This window comes from Globicephala melas, chromosome 12, assembly GCF_963455315.2.
Source record: "Globicephala melas chromosome 12, mGloMel1.2, whole genome shotgun sequence".
Taxonomy (NCBI): domain Eukaryota; kingdom Metazoa; phylum Chordata; class Mammalia; order Artiodactyla; family Delphinidae; genus Globicephala; species Globicephala melas.
The window spans coordinates 82,185,448-82,210,452 of record NC_083325.1 but is presented as its reverse complement, the minus strand read 5'-3'; the positions used below and the strand labels follow the sequence as shown (position 1 = coordinate 82,210,452).

Sequence of the window (25,005 nt, the reverse complement as noted above, 5' to 3'; positions counted from 1 at the left end):
ACATCTGACTCATCTTTGAATCTCCCATAGTGGTTATCAGTGCCTTACACATGATAGATATGCATTCATTCATGCAACACTTACTGACAATGTCTTATGTGCAAGAAATTAATCAAGGGTTGGAGATAGCAAAATATAAGTGGTTTTTTTTGTTTTTTTGTTTTTGCCATTCAATGAATTTATACTCTGTTAGGTAATTAAGACAGCAGATGTGGGTATCTTTGGCCAGGAGGGGTTAGGAACTGAGGGATTAAGAAACAATAGATCCAAGTGCACTTATGAAGAAAATAATAGGCATATATACTAAGTATCATAAATTAGGTATAAACAAAGAGTAATTAGAACAGGAGAAGAAACACAATCTAGATATTTAACTAGCCTTTGTATTCATGTAAACATTGCTGTTAGAATAAATACTATGGAGAATAGCTGTGCAGTCAAATAGTTTTAAAGACTATGTTCCCTAGAACTGAGGATCCACAGTTTATGCTCTTGACCAAAGCCAGGCAAATGAGTTCCATCTCAGGACTTAGAGATCCAGAAAAGCCAAATCAGGGTCGCTCCACATAAATGAAGCTATAAGACATATCTCTAGAGTTTGTCCTTCTTGAAGGACCAAGTTTTCTGTTAAATAAAAAAATGAGAGAGAAGAATAAAGCTAACACACAAAGGAAAAAGCAAGAACAAAAAAATATTGGACAAAGATGCCTGAATACTGTTCAAGTTTCTAGTTCCAATTTTTAAAAGTTAAAATCTCATGAAGTTTAAGAATCTAGGTTTACCTAGGCAATAGATCAGCAAAAAGAACAAACTCTTTTTGACCATCCTTTCCTAGGAGGTGTCAATATTTGAATATTTGACCATCCTTTCCTAAGTAGTGTCAATCTTGCTGACCTGTCACAGGTATGTAAAAAGCAGGCAATTAGCAAAAGTGATAGGAACAAAGTAATAGTCCTATAGTAGACATACTAGTAATAGTAACAGTAACAGTTGTAGTAATAATGGTCCCTACCATTTACTGTGTGCTAGATGCTGTAAATAAGTCATTGTTATCCTTTACAACAGTGATCCCCAACCTTTTTGCCACCAGGAACTGGTTTCGTGGAAGACAATTTTTCCACGGACCAGGGTGGGGTGGGGGGATGGTTCAGGCGGTAATGCCAGCGATGGGGGGCGATGGGGGGTGATGGGCAGTGGCAGACAAAGCTTCGCTCACTCGCTCCTGCCGCTCACCTCCTGCTGTGCGGCCCGGTTCCTAACAGGCTGCAGACCGGTACCAGTCCGTGGCCTGGGGGTTGGGGACCCCTGCTTTACAAGATCCCTAACAAGGAAGCTATTACTGCCCCCCTTTTGTAGGTGTGACAAAAGGTTCAGAGAGGTTAAAATATTTTGCCCAAAGTTGATCAGCTAGTAAGTAGTGGAAATGGGATTCACACCTTGATCTGTCTGGCTCCAAAGCTTATTTTCTTTTCACTCTGCCTCCTATCAAATAACTGGAATCCAATATGACCTTTGGTCATGATTGGGAAGAACTAATTATACTACTAATGACTGAATGGGGTAAATTTTAACAGTATATTACTGTATACTTTAAAAGTATTTTACCAATGTTTTCTATTTTCTAAGTAAATTAAATATAGCACTAGAGTGTATCCTAAAAACTGATTTAAAAATTTATATGGTGTTTGCTTAACAGTCAAACATTTCCAAGTCCCAGAAACTAAAGAAACAAACAAAAAGCACTTATGCTTGAGGGACAGTCCTGAGGAAAAATACTAAGAGCACGGAGTACAAATACCAGATATTTTCTTCTTCTTCAACACCAACACTCTATATATTATATCATAAGGTGGCAGTAGTAAAAAAACTGTCAGGGAAGCAAATAAAATCTTTTTGAAGGACAACAGTGGCACTTAACACATTACTTAAAACAGAAAGAAAGAGAAAATGTGGTCAAGAAAATAAAAGGGTCAAAAGAAAATCCCGAGATAAATCAAAATTAAGATAATTTACATGTGGATAGTTGTGCATATTAATAAATTTTGTCTCAAACAATTAACTTACTTTCGAAGTTCAGCATTCTGTTTTTCCAAGCTCATTTTCATTTCTAGGAGATGATTATTCTCTTGTTTCAACTGCTTTTCTGACATTTTTAGTGTGTTAACTTGCTGTGTTTGCATCTTCAAGTCATTTTGTGTAAGGCAGCGCTTCTGAGTTTCCTGCTCTATTTTTAATGTCAAGTTTCTAACCTAAAAAATAGTGTTATTGGTATGTAAGTAAATTATTTTGACTTTCTTATCAATGAAGCTGGCAGTAAATATGATGATGTAAAATAGATTTTTCCCCTTAAACAGTTAATTCACTTCAAAATAAAATATTTCTTGGATTTTCCATAATGACATATTTTCAAAATAAAATGTGGTCTTTAAAAAAGTTTTAATCATGATTCATTTAGTATATCATCCAAATTCGGTAAAATTGAAAGATTATGGAATATTATTTTACAAGAAAAAATTTTAAATTATAAAACCATCACTGAACCTTTATAAATAAACCTAGTTTACTATTAATTCATTAAATCGTTTACTATTATTTATTAGTAAACTTCACACTTACATCCTCATTTAGCACATCTTTCTGTTTGAGGAGTTCGTTTATTTTCTGCTGTGACTGTTTGAGGTCACAGTCCAATATAGAGCATCTTTTCTCAGCCTCCAGCAACAAGTTCTCTACTTTCTGTTTTAAAGTTCTTTCCTCCAAGAGCTTTTTCTCCATTTCTATTGCCAGAAAAATGGACATAATCATGAATCAAACAAAAGGAGCATAACAAACACATGACACAGTGCTAATAAAAATTACAGTAAATGACGCTGCCTTAATAATTTTTTAAATTTCCAATTTAATATTTTCATCTCTCCTCTTAATATAATTGAATGTCAACAATTTCATGCTTGAAAATCAGGTGTTTCATTTGCAGGGTATAAAATTCTACCACACTCCACAATATTACATCCATTTTAATGAAAGCAAAATAATTCTGCCTTTACTTAATGTTTCTAAAAGACATGTACATCTTTTTAAATAAAGATTTAGTTTTCTGCTACTCTGTGCTTCTCAGTGTTACTCTTCTTGCCTAAAAACATTAAGCAAGATCCTAATCATTATAGAGGTAGATGCTATGACCTCAATGGCTCTTTCTATATTAGCATATTACTATGCAGAAGATGAAAATTATGTTTTAGGGAGTTGGCAGAGGACAGGACTCTAGAACCAAACTTCCTGAGTTTAAATCCTGGTTCTGACACTTCCTAATTATTTGACTAGCCAACTTAATTAACCTCTCTGAGGCTCAGTTTCCTTATCTCTAGAATGGTGACAATAGCACCTACACCCATAGGGATTTTGCAAAGATTTTGCATTAGCACACGTGTAGTACTTAAATGCTGCCTGGCACATGGCAAGCACTTGATAAGTGCTCACACAGGAGAATTTTCAATGACCTAAGAAAATGTTCACAATATTTTTTAAAAGGAAAAAAAACAAAACAGTAGAGAAAATTGAGAAAATATACAAAATATCATCCTGATTTAGTAGCATTCTGGTTAATCTTTACTTTTTATTTTCCTCTATTTTCTAAATGATTTGCAACAAACTTTTAATTTGTTTTATTAATCAGAAAAGACTTCTAAAGACATTTTTTCAGTCTCAAAGTGAAGAGCAGACAAAGTTTATGTCTAATCAAGTGATTTCATAGTAACTGCAAGTTATTACATGTAAAGGATTACTGATGTACTGATTAGAAAATCTGTTCAAATTCAATAGATTCTTCTGCTCCTTCATACCTAATGTTCAACCTCTAATTATCATTTATTACAGAGTTATATTGGGTAAAAGTTAAACCTTATGAATTTTCAGTTTTTAATGAACTGTCTTCAAAAGTGTAGAAAAATGAAACCATTTTTCACATACTACTAAAAATAGCTAGCATTTCTAAGCACTTTTCAGGTATCATTATACTTGGTTTTCACAACAACCTAATACAGTAATTGTCCCTTTACAGGAAACAAGGCACAAAAAGGATAAGTAACTAGAGAAAGTCACATAACTAGTAATTCATTGCTAAGCCATATTCTTAAACAAAGAATGCAATGCAATGACATGCATTGGAAAAGACCAAAGGCTTTATACCAGATATACCATCTATAAAATTTAAGTTTTGTGTATTCACACAAAATATGAAAGTCATCTGTACCTTATGTTACAGCTGTAAAAAGGAATTTTAAAAAATGAGTTACATGCTAAATTGGTTTATTTTCAACACTTCAGAGAATAATCTATAAACAAATGTACTCATTTTAAAAACTAATCACCCTAATATGGGCACAGAGAATAGAAAGAGGCATGAGTGAACTCACTGAGGTGAGGAAAATAAAGATTCTGTATCTTGTTTTGGGTAGTGATTATATGTATGTATTACAAATGTGAAAAATGTTTGCATTTTATTGCATCTAAATTATGACCTCAAAAGAAATTCAACTTTGTCTTTTTAGGCCATGGACAGGGAAACATGGCGCACTAACTTTCTTGTTAGATATTTCTAAATAAAGCACTCATTTCATTTTATATCAGCTAGAATCAATGCCTTAAACCAAACTGTTTAAAAAAAAAATCTCCAATTTTAATTACATTCAATAATTTAAAGGCTATTTTTTGCTAAGTTATTAATAAATGTTATGCTTTAATATGAAGTGAAATTTCTTTTTAAGAGTTTTATAAATCTTTGACAAGAATACTTTACTGATTTCCTTTGGAATTTCAAATCCATCATATATGAACAGTCAGTTTGGAAAACAAGAAATTATCTAAAAGACAATTAATTCCAAGATACGGGCTTGGTTTGTGGAAAAGTTCACTTTGCTATCTTACCCTATACTCATTAGTATTGTGTGACTTTGACCAAATCTAGCTAGTATATTTATCATGTCAGATTTCAAAATATTCAGTGAACTTATATTCTATAAACTCGCAAGACTTTTGTCACACAAGCTGGTGAAATGTCAAACTAAATATTATAAAAAGAGCATATCCCCCAAATCTGAATAGATGTATCTAGGGCTTCACACTCTGTATGCCTGTCACTGTTGACAGCACTGAACTATTAATTTCTCTCTGATCTAGAAATTCGGTTGAGTAATTCTGTGTTGGGGGCTTACTACCTTAGAAATGGATGCTGCCTTCAAGGAAAAACATATATGTAAAGCTTTCCTAATACTTTTTAAAATATTTTTCAAAATCAGAGTTGAATACAGAATCAATTCCGTAAAATGCTGCTGAAAACCTTCTTATGAAAATGCGTACCTTTCATGGCTTCTGATTTAGCTTCTTCAATGGATTCATAAATCTTATTTTTATCTGCCAGCCGTGCTTTTGTAGCCTTATGTTCAGCCTCTTCTTGTTCTAGGCTCTGCTGTATAACTTTTAGTTGGTATGTCATATCTATTTCCATGTTGTTCTTCTCCTATTAAAGATTTTAAATGGCAGCTATCAACAAAAAAGACTGGCTTGCAATTTCAAAAACGTAGAGTCTTTTTTTTACAGGCTTACTAATAATGTTCAACATGTTCCCTCCGATCTTCAAACTTCTTGTAAAAGTAATCTATGCACTCTACCTGTTCACTTCCCTCTGTACCCATCTCCCACATCTCCACTCTACTGTTTTGAGATCTTCATTGAGATTGCTTGAGCTCAATAAAGTGACAAATGATATCTCAGTATCAAATTCAACAGACATTTATAGTCTTTATTTCATTTGAACTCACTGTTGCCCTTGAAACTATTTCCTTGACATACCTGACACTGAACTCACTTGGCTCTCCCCATCCTGCTCTCATCTTTTCTGTTGCATGTGAAGTTTTCTCCCAGCTGCCCCTTAAATGTTGGGTGTTCTCTGGAGTAGTGTTCTTTAGCCATAATGCTTCTCCTCTTCCTATATTATCACTTCTCAAACTTTTAAAACATACCTAATGCTTCCCTTTGCTATATCTAAAAAAAAAAAAAAAAAGAAATCTCAGGATCCTCTACTATTCACCCTTATTTTCCACCTAGGAGACTTGTTTTAAGTTGAGAATCTTTAATAGAAGTCAGTCTATTTTCGATATATCCTCAAAAGATTTTCTAATTCTTTGTTTTCTATAATTTATATCGTAAATATAGGTATTTCTTTTGTTTTTCAAGAATAAAAATGATTTTTTTCAAACTACACAATCCACCAACAGACTAATTTACTCTGCTCTGAAAAACCAATGCTCTAAGCAATCTCTTTGCAGATGGGCTCTTCCAGTCACATGGTTTGAGTTACTTCTATATCGATGACTCTCAAATATTTCTAGCTGCTACTACCATAGCTTACTTCTTTGTAGACATCCTAATTTGGCTGTCTCACAGGCATCTCAACTTAGGACTAAAATTGATTTATCACTGTCTCCTCTAAAACAGCTATTTTTCCTTTATTCTTTATTAATTAATGGTACCACTATAGATTTCATCACAAACTAGGAACCCAGAACTCGTTCTTGAGTACTATTCACACGCCATATCTAATCAATCACTAAGTGTTCCCAAATATTCCTCCTCCAAATATTTCTCAGATTCATCCTTATTTTCCATCCTTTGAACTACTGTACTAGTTAAGTCTCCATTATCTAGGTTACTGAAAAAGCCTCTGACTAATCTACCTACGTCATCATGTCCTCCTCAAACCTAGTTTCCACATGGTACATAATGATCTATCTTAAATGTTCCTCTAATAAAATCATCCACTTCAGTGGCTAGTCCATTACTTAGAGCAACTAAGTGTTGTTAACAGAGTATTCAACATCTTGCATGGCCTGGCTCATGCCTGGCTCTGTAGCCTCACTCAGGCCAGTGAATTCATCACACTTTAACATTAGGTTTTCAGGCCAGTTTTAGCCTGACGTCTATTTTTGTAAAATTTCATTAGATCATAGCCATGCCCATTCCCTTTACTGCAGCAGAGACCATATGGCCTGCAAAGTCTAAAGTATTTACTGTCTTTCCCTTAAAAGATTAAAATTTGTTGACCCCTGCTCTTTACTCCAGAAATACTGAATCATTTGCATTTAAATAAACTGACTATGACTTTTTTATTTTCTATCCTCTGTGCCTTATGCCCATGCTGTCCTCCCCAACTTTACCCTGTCAACCAATCCTGCCCTGTCAGATTAGGGATTCATTCTGTGCACCCAATATACCCTGCTCATACCTCTATCATTCTACTTACCACACTGCATTAGAATTATCTGTGTACTTTATTATTACTTTAGAAATTACCCATTAGACTGTGAGATTGTTAAGGGGAAGAACTGCATCCTGATATTTCTACCACATGAGACATTAAATACTTAAGTGAATGAAAATAAAATATTAACTGCACAGAGCCTAAAAATTATCCTTGGTTTATAGTACTTTTTGGTAAACTTCTAAATGAAAAGTCACGATAACTTTATGTCATTTTAAAGACATATTGTAAGATGGGCTTCCCTGGTGGCGCAGCGGTTAAGAATCCACCTGCCAATGCAGGGGACACGGGTTCAATCCCTGGTCTAGGAAGATTCCACATGCCGCAGAGCAACTAAGCCCACGAGCCACAACTACTGAGCCTGCGCTCTAGAGCCCATGAGCCACGACTACTGAAGCAAGCGTGCCTAGAGCCTGTGCTTCACAACAAGAGAAGCCACTGCAATGAGAAGCCCGCTCACCACAACAAAGAGTAGCCCCCCGCATGCAGCAACAAAGACCCAATGCAGCCAAAAATAAATAAATAAATTTATTTTTTTTAAAAAAAGATATATTGTAAGTCAAAATTTGCATTTTCCTTGGATGCCCAGGAAGAAGCATCCTCATTATACACCCCAAGAGACTCTCCCTTCATAAGCATCTAACATCTAAGGGCTGCTTGTAGTGTTATGGTATGCCTTAAAATACACATCCCTAATCTACATAACCAAGTGTGAATATAAGAAAGTACATGAGTGTTGGAAATATTTCAGTTACTAATTTTCCTTATTTTAAAATAAGTTTTTCAACCCGAAACTGTCTAGTCATTTACTTACACAAACGTAAAACTTAACATGTTTTACCTTTTCCAAATCAGTAAATCTCTCCTGTAGTTGTCTCTTCTCAATCTCTACTTTTGCTAATAAGATTTTGCCATTCTTTAAATCTTCTTCTAGGCCAGATATTCTACCTAAAATTGAAACATTTTTAAAAACAATAAACTCATATAGTATACATATTAAACTTAGAGTAAAAAATCTGGAATTCACCTCATTCTTTAAAGTTGTTATAAGCAGAACTTTTATAATTGTTGGTGTAGTGCTTTAGAGTTAATTCGACTGGAATCCAATCTACCACCTTTAGAAGTGGTTTGTTACTAAAAATACTTCATACTATTTGAAAGTAAATCTTTCATCCATAAAATTTTGTAACAATGTATTTCTAATATGCTAACCTTACATAACAGAGTATTATATTCAGCCATGTACTATTCTAGCACATTATCCATCATCTAAGGTTATGTCCAAAACACAAATCATTAAGATGAACTCAAGTGCAATATCTACTTTAATACCTTGTAAATCATTAATAATCTCTGATCCATGGGTTCGGTCCCTCCTTTCAGATTCTAGAACTGACTGAAGATTGATAAATTCCTTTTCAAGTTTTAACTTGGCAGTCTCCAGCAGGCAATTTTTATCTTGCAGATCTCTATTGTTAGATTCCAGCTGTTGAATCTGTTTTGAACTTTCTGCCTGGGTTTTCCTTAACCGGGCTGCAGTATCAGATTCTGTTCGCAGCAAAGCATTGGTTTCATCCAGCTGTTATTCCATTCAAAACAAAACAAACAACAAACAAATAAACACAGGTATATATGATGAAAATACCTTCAATTATTACCCCATTACTATTTAAAATAAACAAAAACCTAAAAACTATCTTCCTAATGATTTCCTCTTCGTAACACTGCCAATTAAAACAAATGTTAACAGATAGTCATAAATAAAATTTAATATCCTTATAAACTGGGATCAACCTACTTGTCTCTGGAGTTGATTCACTTTCTCAGTGGATATTTGAGAGTTCTGATTTCTTTTTTTCAAATCTTCAAGTTGATCTTTTAAACTGTTAACTGTGATAAAAAGCATTTTAGCGGTAAGCTTCAACACAACACACACATACACACAAACATTTTCTCTTAGTATTTAATATTCTACACCACAAACCATCATTCTCCAAATTTCGCTTCTTGTCTGCTTCTTGATCAGCTTTCCGCTGATATTCTGCATTTTTGTGCTGAAGAAGCGCCTTTTCTCTTTCTAATTGTCTTAATGCTGATTCCACATTTTTCCTTAAGGTAATCTGAAATAATGCTTGAAGTTATTATCAAAGGAAAGTATGTATAAAAATCAAACGAAAACAAAAAATATTTCAGTTACATCAAGCAAATAAAAAAGACCTTTAAAAAAGCTATTAACTGCCCTTTTGTTAAAACTACAATGTTTTCCATATTTTTTAAATAGCACACTATTCTTAAATAATCAAGACCATAAGTGCTTTGTTTACTATTGAAAATCAAAATTTCTGTAACATTCCATCACCACTGAACCATCTTTACTTAATACAAACTATGGGTCTGAATAAAAAAAGAAACAATTGTCAATTTCTATTTTTAAGTCACGTTAGTAATATGAGTGCAATTTTCTTTTTACTTGAAATATCTACACATACTAAATTAACTCATCTGCAAAAACATAACAAAATGAAGCCTATTATCATGGTTACCCTATAATCTGAGAGTCCTGTCCACCAATACTACAAGGTAGATTTTACTATATAACAAGATATGTATTAATATGGTACTAAAAGAACTCTGTAGATAAGTCAGGCATCAAAACTTTTTATGAACAAAAATGTTAATAAAAGCAGAGCGACTTTACCTCTTCTTCTAGCTCCTTTGCTACTTTCTCTAGGCGAGTATTAACAGATCTAAAGAATTTCAAAGGCAACAGTAAATAATTCTCTCCTAGTTTACAATAAAAACATTTACCATAAATTATAAAATTATCATATAATTACTTTTTAGCTCTTCTTTTTTAGTAAAATGTTTAAACTTACATTTTAAAATATAACAATTATCTACAAAACATACTTGCACTTCTGCTCTAGTTCCTCTTTGGCTTGTATCTCACTGCTAAGGTGTTCTTCTAATGTGTATAGTTTTTTCTGAATCTGTCAGAAAATAAGAAACTATAATTATAAAGTCTGATCATATTTAAAAGGTGAGAGGCTTAAAGAAAACAATGATAATCTCTTTTCTTTCAACTTAATATAGGTACAGTTTTTGTACATTCTTAATGTGATTTTTATTGACAGAGAGAAAAAATCCTCCATCTCTTGCTTTCTGTTACAGTACACATGTATGTATGAACACACTATGTAAACATAAGAATAAAAAGCTCCGATCTTGGCAGAATTCTTCTATGACACCAAGTTTCTCATTCATTATGAACAAAGGATATCCTTTGATACCCTCTATCATTCTTTTGTAGATTATTTATTCGAAAATACTGTCACCATTTGTGCTTATAAAGATAAAAGGTCTACATCTGAAACAAATATTTGGAATATTTGACTGAACACACTCAAAAATATATTACTTTTCTTAAAAATAATAAAAGCTCTTCCCATTTTTCCAAAGAAGACATGCAGATAGCCAAGAGACCTATGAAAAGATGTTCAACATGACTAATTATTAGGGAAATGCAAATGAAAACCATAAAGAGATATCACCTCACATCTGTCAGAATGGCTATCATCAAAAAGACAAAAATAACAAATATTGGAGAGCATGTGGAGAAAAGGGAACCCTGGTGCAGTGTTGGTGGGGATGTAAATTGGTACAGCCACTATGGAGAACAGTATGGAGATTCTTCAAAAGATAAGGATAGAACTACCATACAATCCAGCTATTCCACTTCTGAGTATTTATCTGAAGAATATGAAAACACTAATTCAAAAAGATATATGCACCCAAGTTATGGAAACAACCTGAATATCCACTAGTGGATGAATGAATAAAGAAGATGTGGTATATTATACACAGCAGAAACTACTACTCAGCCCTAAAAAAAAAAAAGTGAAATCTTGCCATTTGCAACATGGATGAACTTTGAGGGTATTAGAAATAAGTCAGAAAGTGAAAGACAAAAACCATATGCGGAAACAGACACACACACACAGAAAAGGAAAGAAAATAAAACAAAGACAAACTCAAAGACAGGGAACAGATTGGTCATTACCAGAGGAAAAGGTGGTTAGGGCTGGATGAAATGAGTGAATGGGGTCAAGTGTATGGTGATGGATGATTACTAGACTTTTGATAATGATCACTTTGCAATGAATACAGAAGGAGAATCATAATGTTGTATACCTGAAACTTATGTAATGTTACATAAGTTTTCCCTCAAAAAAAGATATATAAAAGCTCTTCTTTATATCTTCCTACACTGTGCCAGGCAAAATACTGTGAAAAGTTGTCAACAATAACTCTTTTGGATAAATGACAACTAATTAATTACAAGTCATCTTGCTATAAGGCCAGATATGTCGGGCTTTAAACAAACTAAAACTACAGAAAGCATTAAATACTGCATTTTGGGAGCCTTACTGCCTTTATAAAGGATTTAACTTTTCAAGTTCCTTTTGTGTTTTAGGTACAGTGGCAGGCACTTTACAGATATTGTCTCATTAATCCTAACAAAACCCCTAAAAAGATGGGTAGTATTATATCTATTCAATAAAGAAACTGAAATCCAAAAAAGGTGAACAGTTGGGCCAAGATAGCATAGCTAATAAATGGCAGTGCCCAAAAGATCCTGATCTATTAGATTCCACGGCCAATGTTCTTTCCACTATTCTTTCTAGTGATTATGTTCTCCATGACTTCTTAAATATTTCATATACCTTAAGCAAAACTGTATACTTCCCTAGTAAGAAAATACAGGCCAATGAACTAGTCAAGTTTAACAGCTTTTGGCTACTACTACATTAGTATAATTCGATCACACTAGTTATCACATGCCAATCAAAAGTTCTTACTGCTACTTATATATCCTTAATAAATAAAAACAAGAAAATTATACAATATATATTTTAAACAACAGATCCATAGGAGCAATAATAAAAAGAATACTTGGTAGAAAAAAGGTTGAGAACTTCTCTCTTGGGTAGGTGTAGTACTCCAAATGCTAGGTGGAATGTGATTATAACAAAACATCGCTAGAGTGATGAGATTTTCCTGTTTTTCAACATATTTGACATCAACATACCTCTTGACTCTCCTATTTAAAACAAAACAAAAACATTAAAATGCTTGTTATGCTTTGTAAAATTCCTAAAACACAAATCATACCAAAACTACCTAACTAATTTTTTTAGGTTTTGAAGAGAAAAATGTTTAGCATCCTCATTTATGTGTGTGTTCATGATTTAGCTTTGTATAGAGGTCACAAAATATTGTAACATTTGATAAAATTATCCTTTATATGAATTCATTGCTAAATAGTCAAAATTTAAATCATCTACTATTTCTATATCCTTATAGCTTATTATCTGTACTCTTTTATAGTACTAAGATCATAAAATTTTCTAACTGGTAGAAAATACAGCTGTTTGTAAACCTATTCTATCACTTTTGCTACTAAAACTAAGCCTAAAGCCATGTACAAGTCATCTTTTCACTAGCCATTGGATCTCACACGGTGATACTTGTCAAATAAATGAATCACTTCAATATTATGCTGAACTGGATTGCAAGAAGGAATGCCATCTAAAAGTAGCATCAAGTGAACTTTAAAAATACAGGGATATTACTAAAATATTTGAACACGTGTAGAGTAGTAAAAATTTATACATACTTCGTTTTTCCTTGATTGTATCGAATCATTTTCTTTACAAGATGGAGAGTCACTTAATAACCTAGAAAGAAAGGCAGGAAATAAATTCTTTTGCGTGTCATTTTAACTCATTTTCTAATACCAAGTTATTCTCAGAATTAAATTCCAACTACAGATTCTCTTTCTTTTCACTTCAACATATTTAAAATGAAGTAATATTTTCCCCTCTAGAGATGTATAACATTTTCAATCATTTAAAATGATAAATATTTCTTGCCTCTCACTCTTAAGAGGATGTTCTAGTCTTTAACATCGTTGAGACTGGAGTCACTAAATAGCACTACATTTTTCTCCCTATTCATCTCATTTTGAGTTCCTGTAACTATCTTATTCTTCTTTTCTAGAAATCTTCTGGAAAGAGATAGCTCTCCTCCTTTTCAAAAATAACATCTCTTGATCTCCAGGTCTTAATACACAAATCATCACTTCTATTTAACTGTTAATTTCTCGCTTAACTGGGTCCTTCCTCACTGTGTATAAACATGCTTGGGTTTCTCCTGGCACTGATATCCTCAATTTAGTCAGCATTACAGTAGTTTTCAGAACACTGTCCTTAGCAGGATGACAATTCATGCTGGGTTGCTTGGGATTTTCCTGGTTTTAGCATGGAAGTCCCACACCACATCCCAGGAAACCCCTCAGTCCTGGGGAAACTGTAATGGTTGATCACCCCAACCATTACACACATGGAAATACCAAAAATTTCTCAAATATATGTTTCTCAAACATCTTTAATACTTCATTCAACTATTTAACAGTTTTCAGTGGCTCTTTGCTGCCTGTCAAAGTCAAAAGTCCCTTAGCACAGCACACAACAATCATCTGTTGCATTATGCTTCCCCTAAACTCCAACTCCAGTCTATTTTCTAATGTTATACCCAATAATCACTCCAGTTGACCAATATGTATTGAATGATCTTGTGCCAGGCTCTGCACTACATGGAGGGATTACAGGCAAGAAAATCACAGTTTCATTAAATCCTCCAAATGGTCATGATACAGTGATATATATATATATACCCTATGTTTGAACCCTACTGGACTATACTACTCTGCTCCCAAAGTATGCTTACATTTCAAACTTTTCCTTCCAGTATTCACCTCCCCACTATACTCACCTAACCTCCTTACATCTCAGCCTTTCAAAACCCTTTCTTAACTTTAGACTTGGCTAAGATGCTACCTCTTCCCTGAGGTCTTACCTGACTTTCCCCTACCCTCGTCCCAAAGAGATGTGACTTTTATTTTTCTTCTGAACCATCTCATATCTTTTTGGTACGTTTCTTAAGGCAAATATCACATTCTACCCTTTATTATGACTATATAATTCTCCTATATCCCTTATGAGTTGACAAGCTCCTTCAAAAGCAGGTGTTTGGTCTTACTCTATATCCCCCAAAGAACACAGAACATCGCCTTACATTCATTTGTAAATGAATATCATAAAATATTCTATGAAAAAACTCAGTTTAAAACAAATTAACACTTTATCTTCTATAATTCAGTCTCAAAGTAAGACAACTCTTTATAGCTAGATGCTGAAAACAATAAATATGTAACAAACAAGTCACATACAAATTTTCTCTATAGTAGGTAAATCCTATAAAAGGCAGCTGATTTCCCACAAAAGCTTTAGGAATTGGGAAGGTTTCTACATCTCCTTTATCATCTTCAATGTCATCAAAATTGCTGCTATCTATGTCACTGCTGAGTTCAGGTACCACAGGAGCTGCCGCTATTAAAAGAAAAGAAACAAGTTATTTAATAATAATATATCTGATTTAAAATTATATAAATGACCCCTGTTTTGTTTTATATTAGTGATTATATATCATTAATGTTATATAAATATTAACATATTACATATTGATTCATTAACAGTACTATATTATTATGATTTACTATAGAATATTTTAGTAACAGATTTTGTTTTATCATTTCAAAGAACTGAAATTTTATGTTTTATTATTATATTAGATTGGTTTTAAATATAGATAAATCAATCAAACAAGGAAAGCAGGATGATATTATTCTACGTGTTAAAATTACAAGCAGCAATAACTTGCATATACGTTCTTTAGTCTTCGGTTTTCTACATTCTTTAAGTAGAAATATTTCTTACTCTTCAAATGCATTAATGTTAAATATACATGAAGTTTAAATGAATTACTATGCTTACCCTAGTATTCACCAGAGTATGGTCTCCATAAGTAACTAATTACTGATTTATTAATTCAAACAACTGAATTAAAGAATTGTATTTCCCCAATTCTGAAAATTACTGAGATCCATAAAACTTAGCTTAACAAATTAAGAAACCTATGTTTATCATAAAAGCACTGGGAAATAAAGACATATTAGTTTGCTAAGATACTGAGGTAATATTAATTTAGTTATAAGTACTGCTTCAGAACAAATTGAAATGAAACCTCTCAATTTAAAAATTAGTTAGCATTAAGTGTACAGACATGTTTATTAATTCAGAAGAGGAATCAATTTATGAGATTTAAAATGTGATGAAATGGAAATATTTAAATTTATTGACTTACTCTCTCTTATGTTATCCCAATTCCATTGATCATTCTTAAAGAAAGGATGTTGTTTGATTTCTTCTACCCCATTTCTTCCAAGTCGTACCTCCCTAAACAATGCAGTTAAAAATTGTATTATAAAGAGTAACATTATATAAATACAAAAATATTAACTCTTATCTCAACAAGGATCAAAATAAGGATCAGAAATGAGTTTAAGATATCTTTATTAAAAGCTTCAGCTTAAATGTTGCTCAAAAATAAGCAATCTAATTTTATAGTATATGATTGCTCTAGATAGTAAATGCCATGGAAAGGGAAATATGTTTCCACCTGTTTTGTGTCAAATGAAAGTACGAGATTTTCAATGAAAAAAATCATCTGCGTGTGCCAAAACCACGTGACCAACTTTAGGGGGTAAAATGGATGGAGATTTAACTTTTGGCATAGAAGAGTTTTTTAAAACCTTTCTAATAAACGTTATTTTAAAAAATCCTCCTCCTTTCTTAAAAGGAACTCACATATTATGTTTGAAGCTATCCATGTTTACTCTGGATATATCTACATCTATATTAAATATAAATTGTTAAATATATATTACATTTATATTAAAATTATCATTCTGAATACAAAAAAATGTTACTAATAATTTCATTTTTTGACATGTTGAGTCTTCAGTGAAGACTATATGGAAATAAAAAACATTTTTTATATGTCCCTGGAGCTATGTTTAATATAAACAAAAAAACCTGTAAAGTTTAGAAGGAAGTGCTCTTAGCCACACTGATGGCATTAAATTCTTTTCAAACTATCTTTTCTCCACCTACAATCATTACTTAGACTGCAACCACACCTCCCCATAAATTGCTAAGGTAAATATTTCATGAATGGTACTCCTTTCATTAGCATATGCTGTATCCTGTTTTATATTTTACCCTTCAGCACAAATTATGGTCATTCCCATCAACTCCATCTAGTCCTCAAATCAAACATTATTTTGAGTTTATCACCATGTATTATTATTCATTAATCATGTAATTAACAATCAAAGTTTTATTGTACAAATGATTGATAAACATATAAAAATGATTAAGCTGTCTAATGAGGAAAAATATAATTTTCTTTCTTTGTATGGAAAAGAAATAATTCATAATACTTAGTTTGACAAGAATGAGGGAAACAATTATTAATAATGGAAATATACCCTGATGTGGCTTCTCTGGGGGTCAAATTTGTAACTCAAGTAGGTCAATTTTAAAATGTATCTCCTAGAATTCCACCTTTAAGATTTTATCCTACAAAACGTATGCAAAGATAAATGTATAAGGATAGTCACTGCAGTACTGGTTCTAACAGCAACTGGCTAACAGGCAACAATAAGGTGTGCTGAGGAATCACAGCATCTTAGGGCAAGAAATGTTCTTAGTTATCATCTAATCCGATCCCATCATTTTAAGGATGAGTAAAATTATTTCCCCAACAAGTAAAATAATTTTCCTAAAATCATAAAGCTAGTGAGGTAAGTCTGGACTGAGGTGGAAGCACCCACTTATATGTGTTAGTCCTTTAATAGGATGACTCCTATTACAAATATAAAATGGGAAACCAGAAAAGAACAGAATAGAGAGGGCAAGGAAGAAACTTCAAATAGTTTTCTAGCTTCTCTTTTTAAGGCAGGTTTTCACAACAATGTTCATCTAGTTTGTTTCAAGAAATATAGAATTTCCAGGATGGACTTGCTCATATTCAAATGCAAATTAAAAACGGTTGGGAAGGAGGCACTCTCAAATCAAACACAGATAGTTTTTAAGATTATTAACTTTTGAGTATTTATCTGCACAAAAATGTTCTCTTCTCAAAAGTTGTACACTCAAGAGCAGTACGGCTTAAATCACCTTAGAGGATAAAATATGAATAATACAGAAGTTTTATTTCTCTCAAATGCATTATTTTACCAAGTTCTGTTTTTTTCCTTTTAGACATGAGGGTTAAGATTAGAGTTAGATTACCATTAGGCTGCACATACAAAATGACAAGGGTAACCCAACACCAGGATTAGCAGTAGGAAAAGGCTAAACCAGAATTAAATGCAATTTGGATAAAAAGATTGATTTTATATGTAAATAAGAGTTAGGTATGCTTTCATTTCTACAAATCCAGAAGTTAAAAGGATTCTCTATAAAGAAATTCAATGTATATTACCTATCTGTTAAGAAGGCACAGATGAGATTCTTCGCATGTTTAGAAATTTCTGCATCTTCAGGGAAACATAGTGAGTTTTTATGATCCATAATTTTGCTATATGTTCCTACCAGTGAATCTGCATAAAATGGAGTATCCCCTAAAGTTCCAAGAAAAAAAGAGTGTAACAGAGAATGCAAATTAAACATTTTTCACCTAATATTTAAATATGTTAAGTTTAAATTTGTCACATGCATGGAAGAACGAAAAGGTCTACGGGCCAGGAATCTCAGTCAAAACAAACAGGCGCACACCAAGAATATATTTAAATTATAATCATACCAATGAACCATGAACTTTTAAGAGCAAAATAAAATCAATACTAACTGTAGAATTTGTTGGGTTTTTAAATACATAATGGGAAAAAAAAAACAATTTACTGGATAATTTAAAAGATTACTAGGTGGGGTCAGATCAGTTAGTGCTTAAGCTAAATCAGCCTTTTATGTTATACAATACAATAGTCACTAGCTACAATTGGCACTTTAAAGTTACATTAATTACAATAAATAAAATGAAAAATTCAGTTCCCTAGTCACACTAGCCATATTTCAAGTGCTCGATATGGCAGGTGCCTACCGTACTAAACAGTGCAGACGTAAACCACTTTCATCATGATAGACTGGACAGTGCAGCTCTAAGAGTTAGATCAGCCCTATTGTTTTACATATGAGGAAGCCAGGCCCAGACAGATGACATGTGATTTGCCTAAGATGACACACAGCTAGAGTTGAAAACGGCAGAAACAGCCTCCTAATGCAGTGTTCCTGCTGACTGATGACTGTGATAAATAGGCATTGAAGCAAGTGTAAAGACAGAAAATGTTCACGGCATCATCTTGGCCAGTATTCATCTAAAGCCACAAGAGTTAAAGGCCCTGCCAGTATGCCTCAACCACAAGTCACCTTAGTACAAATCACTTTCCCAAATCAGCCAAAAAGGAGTGTTCAGGTAGTTAGTTTTTGTTTTCCAAGGGTGGCAGAGGAGAGTTTTGAATTCAAGATTTTTCTAGTGCAACTTTTAACTGCAGTAGACTCCTTTAATTGAAGTCCAGTCAACCAACCTGATGAGCAAGCACCAGAGTAGGCTCAGAATACTGCAAATTAGTGCCATTCAAACTCATTAAATTCAGCTCTCAGCGCTGAAAACAGCAGCAGGAATTTAAATGGTCTCTTCAAACCCAGGTGACTTCCTCCAAAGTATATTATTTTTTAACCCCCTGGGAGAGTCTAGGCAAATGATGGAATATATTCTACTTTCAAAAGATTACAAGACACACCCAATGAATCATCAGATAGGGCCTAGAGGTGGGGAGAATAGATAGCTACCTGAGAACATACAGTATGTACAAAGAGACCCACTACAAAAACAAAGGCCCAAAACAAAGTAGGTTACAGAAGGACATGAGACTACGCATAGCAAGATCAGTGCTACACATACACATATGGTCATCAAGAGAAGGCACTTTAACCACAAAAAAGTTCCATGACTAATCATTATTTAAATTTGTACTGATTTTTTTTAGCAATAAACATACTCAGTTACTATACAGATTTTACAGATTTCCACTACTAATTTCTTTTAGTCATCTTCTAGAAAATAAATTCCCCAACTTCTAAAACTATATTTTCAATTCTAAAGTCATTTCATATAACGCTATTAGCCTTAATACATTTGACTCTTAAAGAAGAATTCTGCTACATCTCCCTCAACCTGAAACCAGGGGAGTCAGCCACTGGCTTCCTTGGCCAGAAGATATTTTTGTGCCCTAGTACTTAGGAATAGGAAATCTTAAAAATGAAATCTATGATGTAAAGAAAAGTTTTGAAATACTTGAATCTTTCAAATTTTGATCTGGTCAAAGTAAAAGAAATTATTTAATTTGCCTCTGAGTTTACTGAGACTGAAATATTATTATAAAATATATTTATCTTGATAGTCAAATGGTCAATAACTATATTTATGATTTATTTGACTAGAACTACAAACCAAATATATATACAAGTAATAAATATAAGAAACACGGTGTACAAAAATTAATTACATAACAATTACATAAACTAAGAGTACTTTCAGTTCCTTATTATAATTAGAATACCAGCCTTATAATTTAAATATTTACAACAAATACTCCTGATTAAGAAAATCTTAGAATGAAGGCCCATTGCAACTATAAACTTGCTTCTTGTTCTAATATTTTCTTAATACAAAAGGTCTATTGGAGGAATATTTCCTAGCAGTAGACTTTCAATTCCTTTCATATTCTACTCCATTACTGTGCCAGAATGAGGATTGGTTTTAATTTTCCAATCAATAATCTGTCGTATCAGACACTACTAATTCAGTTTTCAGAAATACTACTTTTTCCCTAGAACACAAGCAATTCATTTTTTTATAGTCTCACATTCTTGACTTAGAACTAAAGTGTTATGAGATGGGTTTTGAAAAAAGAACAATTTACTTACCCACCAGCATCTCAAAAAGGAAAACACCCACAGACCACCAATCACATTCTCGCCCATAGTAACCATCACCCCCTTGTGATTTCAGGACCTCAGGTGATATATAATCAGGTGTTCCAACTGCTGTATCACAATGCACCATGCCTGTCTGGGTAAAGTGCAGAGAGAGAGAGAAAAAATGTGTATAAAATGTCTATAAACACACACACACATAAGCGCAACTAATTCATTAATTATTAAATATACAGTGACTACACATGGCTACCAAGAGACCTTCATTGCTGACATGGCTTTGGGAGGACAGGGGATAAATGCATTATGAAATGCATAAAAATGTCTGGATTATGGGAGATCAGGGATAATTTTCCAACTCTAAAATACAGGAGGCTTCATCAATGAAAGAAGAAAAAGGTGGTTAACTCCATGGGAATTCCATGCAAATCAACATCTTTTGTTTCTTTTTCTTACGCCATGAAGGAGTTACAAGAGAAGTACAAAATGTGGTCTTAAGGCACCTGATCCGGGGAAAAGAAAAGAATCATTAGAGAAAGGAAACTTTGATATTTCCAAAGAAACTGCAGTAATGAAAATTACAAAGGCCCCAGTTTTGGAGGTTGTATTAAAAAATAGTTCTTATTATACCAAGAAAAAAATGGGGGGAAATAGATCAAATGTTTAAATCAAAAGATCTTTATAGTTTGAAAGCTACACCTCCAAGCTGCATGTTTAGAAATGTGGAGCTGTGGTATCAAGATATTTGGCAAAATGATTACAAACACCTTTTTCTGTGTTTAGTTTCAGTGGGCAGTAAGATAATCCCTATCTTCTGTCTTTTTGACAAGGACAAGAACCACTGTAGATATTATCTACGTGTGTGTATTTTGCAGCATGTATGTGTTTGTGTATGTTTGTGTATACGCTGCAAGATTAAATCATGACAGTATATAGTAGTGTGATCCTAAATAGTACCTGTTAACCTCCAGCTATGTACAAACATGCAAAGACTTTACAGATTAACTTAAATGCCCTTCATTTCCTTTACCTGCCTGGTTAAAAAGTGTGTCACCTACGTTCCTTATAACCAAGCTATACAACTACCAAAATACTAAGTATTATAACCACCTTGGAAAAAGGAAGTTCAATGTATTTTATAAACATGATTTATATAAACGTTTTTATTTAAATTCAATAAAATGTATATTAAACATGAGAGATTAATTTTAGAAGCAATCTTTTCTTTCCTCAAATCAGCAGAAATAACTCAATGATTTTATTTTCCCAAGTATTCAGCAAATAGAGGTCATTTTAGTTTGAATATAAATTAATAAAATAAAACATTTGGAAATAACTGAGCAAATTATGATGGTAATACTCTGTAAGGGTTATTACTTAGGATAAAAAATGAAGATGACAGTGCCTGACTACAAAAGGCAGTGTATAAAATTAATTTTTATCATTAACTATCCTACATTTTAGACTTCTACTGAAGGAAAAATTCATAGAGACTTACTAGGGTAAATAAAATCTCTTTATTTCACATGTATCCATATAAATTAGACTTCAAAAAAATGAATCTTGTGAGATCTTAAGAGCTAAAACCTGGCGAGACACAGAAGTGCCACTAAAAGAAAAATTATTTAGCATTCAAAGGTTCAGAAGAAGGAGAGCAAAGGATAACATACAAAAAAGAATTGGCGGACAAGTTAGACTTCAGAGGAGAGAGGGTTGGTATGGTAGCTTAGACAGAAAAAAGAGCAAAAACAAAGGAACAAGAATGACTTTATATAAAACAGGTTGAAGAAATGCAGTAAAGTCCAAATCAGCTAAATGTAAAGTTTCACACTGATGAAGTTGGGAAAGGTAAGATGGAGATCAGTTTGAATAACCGATTACTTGTAGAATAAATACTTTGGTAGGAGTAAAGAATTTTTACTAGGTAAACTCTGTTACTGGTACTCTGTTTTTGGAAAATTAATATTCTAACCACCATCTTTGGCAACCACCTATTGAGAGTTAAAATTTTTTAAAATAAACATTTGGGAAAGATATTTAAAAACTATCTCATGGGGGCTTCCCTGGTGGTACAGTGGTTGGGAGTCCGCCTGCCAATGCAGGGGACACGGGTTCAAGCCCTGGTCCGGGAAGATCCCACATGCCGCGAAGCGGCTAAGCCCTTGCGCCGCAACTACTGAGGCTGCGCTCTAGAGCCCGCAAGCCACAACTACTGAAGCCCGTGTGCCTAAGAGTCCGTGCTCTGCAACAAGAGAAGCCCCTGCTTGCCACAACTAGAGAAGGCCCGCATGCAGCAACGAAGACCCAACACAGCCAAAAATAAATAAATAAAATAAATAAATTTATTTTTTAAAAAAAAACCTATCTCATGGGGAAGTTCTCAAATTATATAAATATAAAATCTACATTTATTACAAATGTAGGAAATACAGGAAGCCTAAAATGCAGAAATACAGGAAGGCTAAACCACAAACTAAAGAGATTGGTTTACCTACAGGGGGTGAGTGGGAAAAGGGTAGAAAGAAGCAAGTACAAGAATGGGATGGTGGGATAAGGAGGGGGTGATCCTTCTCTGAGCATGCAATTTGTATAGTTCTGACTCTTAAACCAGAGGAGTGCTTCACATATCCAAAAAACAAAATCAACCAGATGTGGGACAACTCTAAATGGAATACAAACAGTAAGAAATGGACCTGGCTTTTCCGGTAAGTGGCCTGAGGTGACCTCTAAAAATGGTTCGCTATTCACTTGACCCAGAAAACCCCACAAAATCATGCAAGTCGAGAGGTTCAAATCTTCGTATTCACTTTAAGAACACTAGTGAAACGGCCCAGGCCATTAAGGGTATGCATATCCGAAAAGCCACCAAGTATCTGAAGGACGTCACTTTAAAGAAGCAATGTGTGCCATTCCGTCGTTACAATGGTGGAGCTGGTAGGTGTGCCCAGGCCAGACAGTGGGGCTGCACGCAGGGTCGGTAGCCCAAAAAGAATGCTGAATTTCTACTGTACATGCTCAAAAATGCAGAGGGTAATGCTGAACTTAAGGCTTAGATGGAGATTCTCTGGTCATTGAGCATATCCAGGTGAATAAAGCCTCCAAGATGCGGCGCAGGACTTACAGAGCTCATGGTTGGATCAACCCATACATGAGCTCTCCCTGCCACACTGAGATGATGCTTACTGAAAAAGAAAACACTGCTCCTAAACCAGAAGAGGAGGTTGCCCAGAAGAAAAACATATCCCAGAAGAAATTGAAGAAACAAAAACTTATGGCCTGGGAATAAATGCTGCAAAAAATAAATGCAAATAAAAGTAAAAAAAAGAAATGGACCTGTTTCATAAATTAATAACATAACCACACCAAAGAGAGTAGAGAGGAAAAGAACTGACCTAGGTTACTTTGGAAAACAGTTGTAGTGTAGATAATGAGAGCCAGTTTTCTCACTATCCAAAGAAGTAATCATGAAACAGAAAGGAGGAAGACTAGAATGAACCCTGTGGTGTAGGACTAGAATCAGAAGTATCATATGAACTCATAATTTTTAATACACTTTATATACAGACAGGTACAGAATTAAATATGAACATGTGTGTGCATGTGAGTTAGTAGACACAGTATATACAATATACACACATCCACTGACAGAGCCTAGAAATAATGACACTCCAGGAGCAATGAGTACATCCAGCACCCAAATACTGATTTTTAAATACCATTCTTAAATAAAAGGAATTAGAGCTTCTTGGAGAAGTGTTTGATTCCAGGCCTGGGACAGAGAAAATATAAGATAAGTGTTCAACAGATGGAAGGGAGGGAGGGAGGGACGGCGGGAAGGACGGAGGGAGGGAAGAAAAAAGAAATAAAGAAAAGAAATGCTCCCTAAAGGGTACATTTGGAGAAAGACATAGAAGCCAACTTAAAAAGCCTTCACAAGGTAAGCAAACTCTGGACTGAGTTTCAATGTGTGAGCAGGAATTTGCCAAGCAGTGTATACTCAACAGCCTATATGAAGGCTAGGAATCATAACATACCATGGTATAAAAAGAACTGTATGTAATTTAAGATCTCTGAACCACAAGGTACAAGAGGTCAAATGATACAGAATGAGGGTGAAAAAGTAGGCAGGGATCATATCACCATAAGAGGCTTCATATGACTAGCTAAGGAGTTCGAACTTTATTCAGTAGGTGACAGAAATCTACTAAAGGGTTTCAAGCTGGAGAGCAACATAAACAGGTATGCATTTTCAAAAGCTTCTTCAAAAGTACTTTATCTTAAATGGATCAGATAATGTGTGTTTGCTAAATACATGAGTGTTTTATAACTGACAAAATATCATAAGTCGAAAGATTTACTGAAAACACAAAATGGGTCAATCACAAATCTTGGAGTTGCTCTAAGAAACTATTCAAAATGCCTGCTGTTGGGACTTCCCTGGTGGCGCAGTGGTTAAGAATCTGCCTGCCAACGCAGAAGACATGGGTTCGAGCTGCGGTCTGGGAAGATCCCACATGCTGCGGAGCAACTAAGCCCGTGCACCACAACTACTGAGCCTGCGCTCTAGAGCCTGCGAGCGACAAGTACTGAGCCCTTGTGCCACAACTACTGAAGCCTGCACGCCTAGAACCCGTGCTCCGCAACAAGAGAAGCCACCGCAATGGGAAGCCCGCGCACAAAGAAGAGTAGTCCCTGCTCACTGCAACTAGAGAAAGCCCGCGCAGC

General features: G+C 34.0%; 1 protein-coding gene across 1 annotated transcript in view; it reads right to left on the bottom strand.

Moving 5' to 3' along the window:
- The window catches only part of ROCK2 (Rho associated coiled-coil containing protein kinase 2), a 134,242-nt gene that overhangs the window by 24,196 nt on the left and 85,041 nt on the right, over positions 1-25,005 (bottom strand). Inside the window, exons 6-20 of the mRNA XM_030844582.2 lie at positions 20,272-20,416; positions 17,768-17,906; positions 15,584-15,675; positions 14,610-14,769; positions 12,996-13,056; positions 12,408-12,419; positions 10,229-10,308; positions 10,017-10,065; positions 9,303-9,438; positions 9,117-9,208; positions 8,651-8,897; positions 8,160-8,266; positions 5,359-5,518; positions 2,617-2,777; positions 2,065-2,249 (exon numbers count right to left, since the gene is read on the bottom strand). Coding sequence (XP_030700442.1) covers positions 2,065-2,249; positions 2,617-2,777; positions 5,359-5,518; positions 8,160-8,266; positions 8,651-8,897; positions 9,117-9,208; positions 9,303-9,438; positions 10,017-10,065; positions 10,229-10,308; positions 12,408-12,419; positions 12,996-13,056; positions 14,610-14,769; positions 15,584-15,675; positions 17,768-17,906; positions 20,272-20,416 — 1,826 coding nt within the window. The remainder of the gene's footprint in view (positions 1-2,064; positions 2,250-2,616; positions 2,778-5,358; positions 5,519-8,159; positions 8,267-8,650; positions 8,898-9,116; positions 9,209-9,302; positions 9,439-10,016; positions 10,066-10,228; positions 10,309-12,407; positions 12,420-12,995; positions 13,057-14,609; positions 14,770-15,583; positions 15,676-17,767; positions 17,907-20,271; positions 20,417-25,005) is intronic.